Raw genomic sequence first — 13,827 nt, 5'->3', positions numbered from 1 at the left:
AAAAGTGATAATAATAAAACGAGAAAAAAACTCGTATGACTCAAGTCAAAGGTCCACCTCGGAGTCTTACCTCGAACCTCGGCCTCTCGCATGCCTGATCCTTGTCCTTACCCTCGTCCGTTAAGCTTGCCAAACTACAGTAGGAAGCCCTCTGTCCCCCCGAGGGTCGGTTTCATTCACGAGTGTCAGTTTTAAGGGTCGCATGCCGGGAGAGGGTAGCGTCGCGCAACAACGAGAAGAAACAGGTCGCAGGTTAGTACGGCTTGGCAATTAAAAACGAGCACATGGGCAGATAATTGTTCGCGCAGCAGTTAGCCAACTCTCGACAGAAACGAGCTTCGAATTTGCAGTAGCAGAGACGTTTCTCGCGAAGGCGATGGCACCTCGAGCTAATATTTGCTTCCGAGAGTATCAATTTGTCCCTTTTTTCCGAAGCCAGCTCGCGTCCCACCGTGCAACACTCTACGACACACGTGCATTATGCTCTCGTCGCGAGTACGCGGTAGAGAAAGAGGATTTTATTTGCAGGATCGTTGGTTGCTATTTTTAATTTTACGCCGCAAAAGTCGAATTATTCGCAGCTGTTTAAAGAAGCTTCGAAAAAAGAAATTTTTTTCTTTAACGCGGCGAGAATAAAAGTAAGACGGTTCTTTTTTTTTTTTTTTTTTTTTTCTTTTTTTTTTTTTTTTAATACGTAAAAGGCGTTTTGATAATCGAAGCTGTGCCAACTGCTGCGTCGGGAAAGAGGAGCAAAACGAACGGCGAAAGACAACATTGGAAGCAGCCATGGAGTCATGCATTTTGAATGACTGATTTCGGAGCAATTAATTAATATTTTATCAGTTATCAATACCATTTAATATAAATTAATTAATTTTAGTCAATTTCTATCGTCCATTATCAGATTTTTTTTTTCTATTTGAAATAAAAGCTTAGGCAGCTTGCGACATTTAGCAGGTGCCGCATCGACGTCGCTCGCAAATCACGAAGAAACTCGACCCGCTTTTCCCGCTTTTCTCTCCATATTTGCACTCTCGAATGTTTAAGCGCAAAAAAAAAGGAAAAAAAACGCGAAATTCCAACGGGAGCGCACGCGTCTCGAAGCGATCCGGGATGCCCGCTTCTTTTCCCAGCGGGAGGCTGTGTCGAAATCCCGACAATCGCGTGACCGATAAAAACACAGGGCAGAGAAAAAGAGAGAAAAACTCGCGATCGCGCGATCGACATCCGGAGCCCGTATTTCCTCGTATTCGGCCGAAGTAGGGCAAATAAGTAGTCTCTCATTATCAAGTCGGCCCTTCCATAAATGGAGAGACGGCATTCGCGGCGTGACGGCGAGCTGCTCCGGCATGCGGCTTCGCGAAGCGACGTGGCGGTGTACTTGACCCGAGCGCTCATTCCGGAGAACGCCTCCGATCGCTTCTGTTAGGATCGTACCCGCGGATTTCCGTTGAACGTCCGAAAATAGCCGGCACCTCCGGCGCGAAGCGATCGAAGCTGACATCATGTGGTGCCGAGCCGACGCTCGCGCGCTCCCTTCGCTCGCCTCGCGCTCGCGATTAATGCGAGCACGGTAAATGCGTAATAGACCGCCGCCAGGTACCGTAGGATAGAACAATTACACGCCCGCCGCGAGAGGCATCGTAGATCGTTACTCCCGAGTGGCGGATCGTCGATCGCGAGCCCCGATAAGGCTCCGGTTTCGTTAGGCGCGCTTTATCCGCTCGCGCTCGGCTGGCTTCGAATGTTGCCCGTCTGCTCGCGAGTGAGGTACTTACGAGGGCCTTGACCGACACCCTGGCGAAGACGAGCGCGTCCCTGCTGAATCGCGAGTAACCCCTCTCGCACACTCTCAGATCGCCCATCGACCTCGCCTTCTGCGATCGGGGCGAGAGGGTCAACGAGAATACAGATTAACGTTGAATCGTGTTGAGAGACGCGAGCTCTGTGATGCACGCGATAACGGGGAACCGTCTCTTATCAAGAGAGAACTCGCCGCGAATTCTTTTGTAGCCGGCGAAAATTATTATACGCGCCGAACGATTCGTTAAAATTTTCACGCGACTTGTCGCGCTTTCTCGTCGTTAAAATTGCAGAAATAATCGCGCGAGAAATGCGATCGAAATAATCGAAACTTTGTTGAAAGCGAATTTTATTTCGTAGAGAAATAAAATTATTTTCCGCGGAAAATGATTGAACTGTCATTAGAAATTAATGTCACAGAGCTCGCACTCCAGATTATGCGATTAGTACACTATGGACGTTTATCTGCCTTGGAATTTATGTAATATCGCCGCGACGCTGTAAAGCGAATATCGAAAGTGGCTCATGCAGTAACAAAGGTTGCACGATGCGTTTCTTCATTCCTATCGTACACCGGAAATTAATTTGCAACGCCGTTAATAAGCATTCGCATGCCTGCAGACTTTGCCTAGGCAACGGCGATCGGCCTTCTCATTTACTTCATTGCCGCGAAAGAAATTGCAAAGGAGTATAAATAGTAATAAAATAATAAAATAAGAGTAATAATGTTAATTAAAAAATTTGCAAAATATCGCGAGAAATAAATGGAAGCTTAACTCCTGCATATTAATCGAGAAAATGCTTTTGTTCTTCCAAATTAAAAAACATCTCATCGTTAAATCAATCAAATCATTTAAAACATATTTTTAAGATTATTATCCTTCGTAAATAGCGCAGAGAAAAAAGATTTTTAATTCAAATTAAGAACAAACGATAGCCAAACATGCACGATTGTTACGTAACGATTAACTACACACACGCATACGCACACATTGATCAAGGCAATGATAGATAAAGACGAGATATTCGCGATGCGGGTGTATGTCTCTTCGACCGAATCGGTACGGCATACAAACCTCCTCGGTTTCCATCGCGTGGGCCGCTCTCCCGAAGGCCGCCTGATCGCCGTCACTCATGTTCGAGATGTCGCCGAAGCTGCGACACTGTTAGTTGGGACAAAAAGGACATGTATCTGACGAGTGTGTCTGTTAATGAAAGCGGATTTTTTTTTCTTTTTTCCGGCGGTAAAACGCGCGTTAAGGTCCCGTCGACCGAGAAGGGACGAGGCGCAGCCTCCACGCGGCTGTACCGCGGCTGGCGAATAATTCGACGACACTACTCGGACGCGCGCTCTCGCGTCCTCGTGATCGCCTCGCCTCGCCGCGAACGTGATCGTACGTCGCCTGTTACTTACTAATTGTTTGATGGACACGCCGGTGGCGATCCGCTCCCTGGCCAGCTTCTCCTGGTCGCTGCGACTCGTCTCCGAGACGTAGTTCTGTGTCTGCATGCGCAGAAAGAAGGACAAAAAATGCAGGCGGGTCAGTACGCATGCAACAACGCAGGCGAGCTTTCAAGCGGCTTTGCGCGAAATTATAATTTATTCCATTCGGTTAGTTATATTATTATTAATTGTAATTAATTCGTATGTTTTACCTAGTAATAACGAGACTAATTAATTAATCGTTAATTTCTTAGTTTCATTATTACGAGGATAAATTATATAAATAAATTATAAACTAGTTACATTATTTTTGTTTAATTTTATGTATATTGTTAAAGTAATATTAATGCCAGACGTTAATTTTATTTAATTAGACATTAATGTCGAATAAATGCCGCTGTAACTCGGCATTTCAAAATTTAACTTACTTAGAGAGAGAAAAAAAAAAAATAATAAAAACATTTTGTCTCGCAAAAGACTCGAAACGTGTCTCGTATCAATTTACGATATATACTTAATTAGCTAAAAAAAAAATTTACGATTTTAACGTTTAGCGACAGCGCAATTTCGACGGCGAGCTTAATTGAACAGCGCAGGTAACTGAAATTTCTTAATAAAGCGATAGTATTTAGCGCTAATATTCGGCTTGACTTACCAGCGATTTAACGTTGACGTTCGACAGATCGTCCTCGTTGGAAAAGTCGATCGTCTCCGGGTGCGAGCGCCGTGTGCCCGTGTGCATGCTTGCGTCTCGTAAGCTACAGTTCTGATGGGCGAAAACAAAAGAAACACAAACACACTGAGCATGCAGCCGCACGAGTGATTAATAAGCTGCGTCTACTCTAACTTGCGCCGTGCCGTTAGTCGCGTACGACAATCAGAAGCGGGGAAACAATTACGCCACGGCCGAGCTCCACGTTTCGCTCGCGACACATTTTGCGAACGTACCAAGCTTCGCTTTTTCCTTTTTATTCTTTATTTATTTTTTTGTATTTTTTTTTTTATGTATGAATATTAATATAATTCGGTACACGGACAAAAAAAAGTGTAATGCGTTAACGGAGAAATATAGTAATAACGTAATGACGTATTTTCTCTTTCTTGCCTGGCCAATTGGAATGTTAAATATATTATTTAATAAAATAATATCTAATTACTTTTTTGCCGGCATCGTAAAGGACACCTCTCGGAACGGAAAATGGAGACTCCGCCGCGGCTCGTTAACCGTAATTGCGCGCGGAGGGACGGTCCTCGTGAAAAGAAAACGTTGCGATCGGTATCGCCCGCGCTCCACTTAATACCGTTCCGATATCGGTCGCGATCGACGTATCACATCGATTCCACGAGGAGCGAACTCGCTCCTATCTGTGCCGAGGAAATCCGGAAAGACCGACGGGTCCGCAGCCGAGGCATCGAAAGCGCGAGCTTCCGGTTTTCACCGAGGAACCACCTCTGCCAATGCAAATCGACTTCAATCTCGACTTAATTCGCTTTTTATCTCTTTCTAATCCTAAGAATTGGAACAAGATAAATGGCAGGTTAAATCGAGATTGGAGTTAATCCGTGCTGGCGAAAATAGCCCCGAGAGCTTTTACGTCGTAATAATTAGCAATAACGGTTTCACGCGCACGTCAAAAAATCGTCCTCGATTACGTCGCTCGACAAAAAGAAAAAAAGTAAAAAAAATTTTTTTAAAGAAAAAAAAAGAAAAAAAAACTCCCAAACGCGCACAGTTTCAAACGGACACCGCCATTTGAATCGCTCAGTTAAGAAGAGTCGAGGAAGTTTATGTAATCCGCTCTACGGTCCATTTGAAGCTACGCGCATCTGGGAGTCGCTCGAGTAACAATCGATCTTTGTTGATCCGAGACGACGAAGCTGTCCGTGGGTCCCATTTGGACCGAGCTCCGATTAAGTTAACCGAACATTAGGCTCAATAAAAAGGCATATTAAAGACTATATGTGTCGCATGGAAATTTTCTTCTACCGCGTATCAGATTTCCGATTAAACCGATCGGAGCCTGGTGGAAGTGGGTCTCAGTGCTTCGCCGGTCTCGGCAGAGACTTGACGGTTATAGAGCACGTACCGGTGAAAGGATGGCTGCGGGACATCCCGCGCACACGTGCGCGTCTATCAAAACGATTTACAACTCACCACGGAGATGTTCTCCTTCTCGAGATCGTTCTTCTTGCTCTTCTTGGTCTTCTTTGTACGCGGCGTGAGGCTCGGCGAGGTGGCATCGTTGCCGGCGACGCCCTCGATTCTCTTCTTCTTCGTTTTGGTCCCACCCTTCGAGGTCACCGTGGCGGAGCTCGTGGTCACCGTTTCCTCGCGGCTTTCGCTCTGCGATAAAAGCAGAAAAAAAAGACATTTATTAAGTTGCATTTGAGAAATTCTCCTCCGCCGGCGTTTAAAGCTACTGCCTTGTCGAGAATTCGAACGTCCGCGCGGGTAGTTTTTTTTTTATTGAAGGCCACCTGGACCGAGTCTCGATTAATTTAAACGAAGATAAAGAAAAAGAAAATTAATTAATTAGAATATTTGTTTCACATGAAATTTCTCTTTGATCAGATATCAGATCTTCTGATCAAATTAATCGGAGGTTTGTTGAGGTGGGCCCAAGTGTCTCCTTCGCGAGTTGTGGGCGAGCGCACGGTCTGCAAGAAAGGCACGCGGGCGAAACTGGATTCAGTGCATTGTACAGTCGGGATTCAATGGTCTTTATTGCGCGCACCGGACTAAGTGAAACGCAGTCTCCGCGGGTCGACGCGGAAGTTCGCGTTCGCCTAACAAACACGATTTGCGAGCAATAATATCGGTTTCACGATGTCGCAACGCGATATTCCCACCGAGTGCAAGAGCGCGTGATTTTATTTATTAATTTTTTATATTATTGTATTTTTAATTCTATTCATAATCATATTAACGATAACAATTGCCACTTATTATTAATATTACAATTAACCAAATTCCCGGAAAACGTCGGAAGCCCACAGAGAAGCGTCGAATAAATTAAAATTAATTTTCACTAATTGCGTAGCCGACGAATTTCGCAAGTGGAGTAAAACTCGAGCGCGTTTTTCGCGCTGCGAAACGAACTGTGGCTCCGAGAAATGTCCCGGCGGGTCCCGCACTTCGGTCTCCGTTTCGTTCCCAACGACCGGACTCATTCTCGTTGTCCGGGGCGCACGTGAGCGTGCATAATGCCGACCATCCGTGCGCTCGAACGGCGAGATTCCGAGCCGAATACCCGCCTAATCGCACGGCTTCATCCACGAGCGAAACTAGCCCGATAACGCGCGCTGCAATTAAAACGTCGTTCGCCTACGTGATTCTCGGCCAGGCTCGTAATTGTCGTCCGGCAGGCAATAATCTATGCCCCGCGTTTATGACGAAGCGATACGAGGTAACGGAATAATTATCGAGCGAATGGTGCGAAAACGTAAACGGCGTGGAGCTCATAAAAAAAATCGAGATTCGGAAAACCAAAAAAACGCTTCCCTTCTATGTTCCTCAAGTTCTTTTATTTTATTTTTTTTTCATTTTTTTTACTTTCTTTTATTAGAAGAAATTCAGTTTTTTATTTTCTCGAGTCACAACTCGGCCTCGGTTCGCACGGAGCGCGAAAGCAACGGCGCGTTTCGAACGCGGGTATCACGGACGACTGATAAGAGCGTCGTGTTTTCACGGCCCCAACGATTTATACGCGATGGCGTAATTGTTCGATAGGCACGACCGTCCGACAAGGAAGATTTCTGATAAGCCGCGCGGAAAGCAATATTCCGGAATGGAATAAGAGCCGCGCGAGGAAGGCGCGACATAATGCGCACCGACGCAATCTCGGCCGCGACGTTTGACTATTAATTATTCAGCCTCGAGCAACTGATAGCCGCAACTGCGTCACTTCGAAATACGAACGGTAATTAGGCGAAAAAATGTCAAAGTAAAATATTTTAATATAGAAAAAAAAAAATTGTAATTAGATTTTGTTTTTTAAATAATTGTCTGCGATGAATTTTTGTTTAGCGAAAAAAGATGAGCGCGACGAGTCGGCGGGACAATTTTCTTAATTAATAACGAAGAGCCAGGGAACAATTTTGGGAGAAATCGCACGTAGCCCGCTTCGCGAATCGCAATTTCAGGGCAATCTTGGCGCACTTGGCAGTCATCTCGCGATTCTACCGCGCGATCAAAGTTCGCAACAACTTCCTCGCGGCAAGCGGCGATTTACGGTGCTCCACCTGCACTTTAGCACTGTCCGTTTGAAGCACGAAGTTCCAAGTCTACGGGTACTTCGATTGCACTCGTCCCGAGAGCTCGGGAGAGGCGGGCCGACGGTTCCTACGCGTCTTGTCGAGGAGACTTTCTCGTGAAAGCGATCTTGGTCGCGTCACCAGCAGCTTGTATCACTCCGGGCGCGCACTGCGCAGTCTGGACCTTCTTCTCTTAGTTTATCCGGCTGGGTCCGAGGCAGCTTCTAGCACCGGCATCGGCCACGCACTCAGAATGACGAACGCGCGCGTCCACCTTGGCAACGGGGTCGACGAAAGCCGACGCAGAAAGAGAAGGCTAGAGCCGGAGGTTGCGAGCGCGAACGAGACGGTCGGCGAGCAAAGCGAGAGTGGGAACTACGTGGAGAGAAAGAGAGAAAGAAGGACGGACAGCGGTTAAGGAGAAAGAAGCGAGGAGAGCCCAAGGAGAGACCGAAGAGAAAAAAAAGAAAAAAAAAAGAAAAGAAAAAAAAAGGGCAAATGTTCCTGCTCAACGACCGTGTCGTCTGGTGCGCGCACCTCCCGCACGTTCAAGTTCACCGCGGTGGTCCAGGTCGTACCTGATCGACGATCATCCTCGGGAGTCGCTCCTCGGGACGCGAAAACGGAGAACCGCGCTGCGCGATACCACGGAGATGTCTGAGGACTCCGCGTCCTCTCTTTCTCCTCCCGCTGAGGTGAGCGTGCGTCCCGTAACGGGTTCAGGAAACTCGATGCTCTTCAAAGCGTGGCACGCGGTGGGCCGACGATTGGCCGCTTCCACCGGACACGTGGAGCCGGTTGGCCGAGGTGAGAGAGCCGCTCGGCGTTGCTGCTGCTCGCCGAGCAGAACCGAGAGGCCGAGGAGAGAGGAATGTTCCAGGGGGAAAAGCCTGGCCGAAGAGGAGCCGTTAAGAGGCCGCCGCGCGATCGACTTCGACGCGGCCTTTTTATCCCGTCCAGCCCTCAACCCTCGACATTGAGCCAGATTTTTTTTTTTCCTCAGCGTAGGTCGCGATGACCCACTAATTTTCAAACGTTAGCATTTTTCAGAAAAAAATTCCCGTATTAATTTATCTTATTTTTACTTTATTTTTCTTTTTTGTTTTTTTAATACGCCTAACGTATTCTTTTTTATTTAATATTTAGCGTGTTGATTGAAAAATATGTTTTAAAATTTATACGCTAGGTCCCGAGATATAAGCGAAGAGAAACAAAGTGACTAGACAATTTTGCTCTTAGAATTCGATGAATTAAAAAAAGAAATAATGTATCTCGAATAATAGTAACCCGTCTTTTGGCCCGGTCGAAATCCGAAGCCGGCGCGTTACGGACGCGAGACTCGCCGGCGATAAGCCGGCTTCCGTTGTGACCACGGCACCTCGCATTTGCATAAGATTTGTGGCGTGAGCGATCGTCACGCGCCGCTGAATCGTGGAAGGGTGCACCGCCGAGGGTATCGAGGTGATAAAAGTGAATAGCGCACTCTCTGCGAGTAACGACTCGTTGCGAAAAGGGCACGTCGAGAAACTACGATCGTACGAAAATAGGCGTGTGATCGTAGGAAAGAAGAGAATCGATCGTTAACTCTTATTCACGCTCGTCCCTGATTATTTAAGACGGAAAGGTCGAGAAATTCGAGTAATAAATCGACAGCACGCGGGTACTCCTTCGGCGACTCGCGCTACTATAAATAGCAAAGGAGATATAAATTCACTAAACTTAGCGCATCGACACCGCAGGGAAGAAGAGGGAGGCAGAGGATTATGCGAGTCCACGTACGTTCGCTAAGATCTCTTACCTGGAGGCTGCAGCTGCTGGAAAAAAAAGAAAAAAAAAAAAAAGAAAAAAGAAGGATAAACGAGATTAATCGGCCCGACGTGTAAAAACACGCGTAGGAGTTGCGGCGGAGCGATGGCGCAATTAGTCTTGCAGAAATTGCTGGGAGGATCAAATGCACAATACGCTCGCGGGATTTATCTCTTGCGCAACCCGCGGAATTATGAGCGCCCGGGACGCGAACGTTCGCAGCAGCGCGAAGGGTTGGCAAGACAACCCTTATCGATGTCTCTTGCAGAAACTTTCGAAATTAATACCGTCAAATAAATAGAAATTATTTATTTAGCATTAATTTATTATATAGTTTTTAATATAAGAAAATGTTGAACAATGCCTTTTAATAATAAAAATTATTAATTTTTAGTATTTATTTGGCAGTATCGATTCGGGAGTTTCTATAATAATTTTTGTAATAATTTCTGTAAGGAATATCGAGGCATATAAATTACGCAATTTATTCGCGATTACACGCGAGATTAAATCGGCAATTCCGAGCAACACCACACAAGAAGCGATCGCTTTCGGGAGGATCACTCTCGCAGACAAAACCAAGCACTTAATCGCAAGCACAATTGATTAATCCTACCTGCACGTACGATCAGCGTGGCGGCTCGAAGGAAAGCGCTCTCATTCGCGAGGAACGCCGCACGTCATCGTCAAGAAGTCGATGTCAGTGACACGTCATTTCATTAATTTTGCCGTGAAAACAGTCGCGAGTGCAGAGTTTCGATTCACGCGAGAAGCGAGGCGAGTCTTTCCTTCGGGCCGTTTCCTCAAGCAGACGTCGAGTTAATTCGCCAAGAAAAAAAGAAAAAAAAAAACAGCACACTTACGTCGCAGGCGTTAGAAACATCACTCGTCTCCGTCTCGTCCGGCGTGGCCAGGGGTGCGCGAGGGGACGAAGGGGCGAGGCAATCATCTTGCTTTCCCTCATTATCACCCTTCGCCGTGTCGTTAACGTCGTGTACCGGTGCGTCTCCCCGCTCCCCGGGTGACCTCGTGGCCTCCTCGACCGTGGTCCACGAGTCCGGGCCACCGGGCCGCTCGGCGACGAGCCGCCTCGTCTCCGAAAAGACCATCACCCCCGCGTCCGACACGACCACCTCGGTCTTCTCGATGAAGGTCGAGTCCGACGCCGAAAACTCGCTCGAGGACTCGTCCGGATGCTGCACATCCTCGATGTGGACCAGGCACTCCGGCGACTCGCCTTCAACGGCCAATGACACCGCGATTTCCGGCGTTTCTTGGTTGGCCTCCTCGTTCAGCACCCGGCGCTCCATGTCGAGGAACTCCTGCGTGCTAGCCGACTCCGCGGATATCTCGGACATCTGGCCGACGTCGGAGAATCGGCATTCGTCCTCCAGCTTCGAATCGGCCTCCGTGGGCGACGATTTGTCCTCGCGGGAATCATTAAGTGTACCGATATGCTCGTTCATGGAAGACTCTTCATTCCGCTCCTCGTCGAAGTCGCCGCCCAGCCGAGCGGCCTGCTGGCCGTCCAAGAGTGGCGGCTGGTTGATCCATGTGTCCGGAATGTCGACGTCCGCGCTCCTTCTGTTCTTCTCGAAGTCGGCTCGCGGGAGATCCGCGTCATCTGACGCCTTCGGTACCAATTCTTCCTCCTGCTCGTACTTGTTCACTGGACAGCTCGCGCGGATCGGATAGGAGCCGTCCACGAGGTCGCTCGTAACGTTCGGATTGTCTTCCGCGGCGGGCGCGACTTCCTTGACGACCGGTTGGCGTTCACCACCGTTAACGTCCACCTCGTCGCGACTCGGTTCTTGGTCGTCAACCTCGCTCGACTTCTGAACGATTATCGGGGCGACGTCGGCTTCCGGCTGTCTGACGAGCGCCTGGTTCTCCTCCTCGTCGTGGAAATGCGCCGAATCCAGTTTTCCGACTTCCAAATCGACGCGCGGGGACACATGGCCGTTTCGGTGGCCGTACGGTTCCTCGATCAAGGCGCAATGTTCGCTCTCGGCGGCAATGAGGTCCGCGTTTACGTCACCGGCGTCCTGCCGGTGGTCCAGAACGATTCTCCTGATCGTCTCCGGCTGGCCGGCTTCGCTCTCCGGCTCCTCGGCTTCGTCGTCGCCCTTTCCGGCGCAGATCCTGAGCGCCAGTTCGCTCTCTATCAGTTCTTGCAGGCTCTTGTCGTCACTCTCGAGCTCGTTGCGCGTGTTGTTCGCGAGCACGAGATCGTCTTCGTCGTCATCGTCGCACAGCGTGATTAGTTGGGCGTTACTCGCGGTTAGATCATCCAAATCAATCAAGCCGTTGTTAGACTGAACACCGCACACCTCGCTCTTCTTGCTACTTACTACATTGATCGACTTCTTCGTCGCCACCTCTGCCATCGTGGTTCCTCGCGCGATCACGCCGTGGACACCTAGAATAGATTTAGAACGCCTATTATTTTCTTTTACATCTCGACGTTTTAATATTTTTGCGAGAAGCAGATTAGAATAATAAAAAAAAAATAAGCTGCTTCTCTCTCTTTCTCCATCTCTCTGTCTTTTCCCTTTCTCGCGCGAGCTTATAGGCAATTACGAATTAATACGGAGATGAAACTGGGCAACGGGAACGCGAAATGTAGGATCGATAAATAACACTTACGGATAACCGGTTTCCCTATGTAATTTCGAGCTAGAAAGTGCAGGATGAGATAAAAATATCCCGGCGCTACTGCGGAGCGAAAAAAAATAAAAATAAAAATTGCAAGAAACCGCGTGTCAAATTAACGTCTTAAGCGACGTAATAAAATAAATTAACGTTTTAATCAACGCAATGAAAGCGACGTTTACTTCGATGAAACAGCGTTTTCCGTATACAGTAGAGCACAGAAATGTGCGGCGTGATCGTTTTCTCGTTGAAAATAAATTACATTAAGTACTTCGTTAAGGATGGTTTTCCAAAGGACGAGTTTCGAGGCCGCAAAAGTAGAAAATTATATGTTTATATAAATAAATTTCATAATTCATAATTATAATATAAAAATTAAATGTGCAAAATCCTATCTTACGCGTAAATTAGTTGTTAATTGATACCGTTTAAAACCGACGCTGATTAGTTCTCTCTCGCTTGGCTTGCTTTACGCCAAGCGAGAGTTAACATCGGCGATTTTGAGGTTTGATTTAATTTTAATATTTAATTAAAATATCCAGGCAAAGACGGTCTTCGCGATTTTCGAGATTGAGAACGACTTAGTGGAAGTATCGTCTTTGTCTGGACATACTAATTAAATATTACAATTAAATCGAACAAAAGTAACGAATAGATAGCCGCGGGGTGGCGAGGGGGCGGGGGGGAGCGGAGTGATAGCGAGCGCGAGCCTACAGTGCCGCGCGATAAGTATATTCCCCCACTACTCCCACTCTCGCTTTGTCCTTCTCCAGCGGTCGCGCGAAGCACACGTACGCACTACGCAACGACCGCGTGTTCGTGCCGAATTTGCGTTCAACGAAAACCTCGCGATACGAGAACAATCCTCTCCTCTCCATTCTCCGTGTGAGGAAAGCACGTGTGATACTCCGTGTGAGGAGAGCACGTGGTGATTCTCCGTGTGAGTAGAGCACGTGCGATTACTAAATACTTGTAGCATCTCTACAATTTAATTTTATATTTCTTTTTGTTACAGATCGACGCAGCTGCATCCGCCGTCGTACAACGAAAGTGTCGTTACCGCCGATATTAAGAATCATACGAACCGTAGCCGGTTCGTCGGTCGTTCCGGGAGTTCGTTGAGTATTCGGGCGTAGTTTTTTCGGCTTTATTCGAAACGCGAGTTGCCGAACAAAGACACACGAAAGTGATCTATAATTGTCGCGATTATAAAATCACGGTCGGGGTGTTCGCGGGTGACTTGTGCGTGGAAGGATGACTCGACACGTCCCATCTGAGAGGAGGAGCAGGCTCGGGAAGGGCATCATACATCGGCGGAGCAACTTTTAGGTGAATATAAATTTTTTTAATAAAATTTTTAATTAACAAAAAAATGTACCTTTTTTATTAACTTTATTAATTAATATACCAGCATTTCTACATTAATATTTTGTATTTTATGTTACAGTCACCGGCAGAAATCTTCAACTCCGCTGAAGCTCATGCTGATCGGTGAGTCGCATGATTTTTTTTTCGTAGTTTGTGGGGTCTTAAAAAATAGCGCGCGCATAGTGTCTTCTAATAATATAAAAACAATGTAATATACATTTAATTATTTAATTAATTAAATTAAAAAGCGCGATTTTCCTCCGCGAAAGCTATCGCGCTTGCGATTTTTCCGATCGATCGTTATTTACATTTCAGCGTAATCCACTCGAGATGTAACGTAAGCACGCGAATGTAATCTCCTCGACCAGCGTACTTAACTTTCTCTATATCGGCGCGTAAAGAAAGCTTAACGGGTGCGCACGTAGCCGGCCATCTGCCACTCGGCGAAACAGCATCGGTTTATGGCTATGAAAAAATGTAGCCCGCGCAAGTGGTCGCGC

At 47.2% G+C, this 13,827-nt stretch overlaps 1 protein-coding gene across 6 annotated transcripts in view; it reads right to left on the bottom strand.

The window, feature by feature from the left end:
* Positions 1-13,827, bottom strand: part of LOC139106629 (uncharacterized) — a 55,277-nt gene that overhangs the window by 17,784 nt on the left and 23,666 nt on the right. For all 6 annotated transcript variants that reach the window (XM_070663544.1, XM_070663542.1, XM_070663541.1 and 3 more), the window contains exons 2-6: positions 10,171-11,726; positions 5,403-5,591; positions 3,903-4,013; positions 3,218-3,307; positions 2,880-2,966 (exon numbers count right to left, since the gene is read on the bottom strand). In XM_070663544.1, coding sequence (XP_070519645.1) covers positions 2,880-2,966; positions 3,218-3,307; positions 3,903-4,013; positions 5,403-5,591; positions 10,171-11,694 — 2,001 coding nt within the window. In that variant the 5' untranslated portion in view covers positions 11,695-11,726. The remainder of the gene's footprint in view (positions 1-2,879; positions 2,967-3,217; positions 3,308-3,902; positions 4,014-5,402; positions 5,592-10,170; positions 11,727-13,827) is intronic.

The sequence above is a fragment of the Cardiocondyla obscurior genome, linkage group LG11 (assembly GCF_019399895.1).
Source record: "Cardiocondyla obscurior isolate alpha-2009 linkage group LG11, Cobs3.1, whole genome shotgun sequence".
NCBI classification, from domain to species: domain Eukaryota; kingdom Metazoa; phylum Arthropoda; class Insecta; order Hymenoptera; family Formicidae; genus Cardiocondyla; species Cardiocondyla obscurior.
Note: the sequence above shows the minus strand (reverse complement) of the source record. Positions and strands in the feature narration are given on the sequence as shown.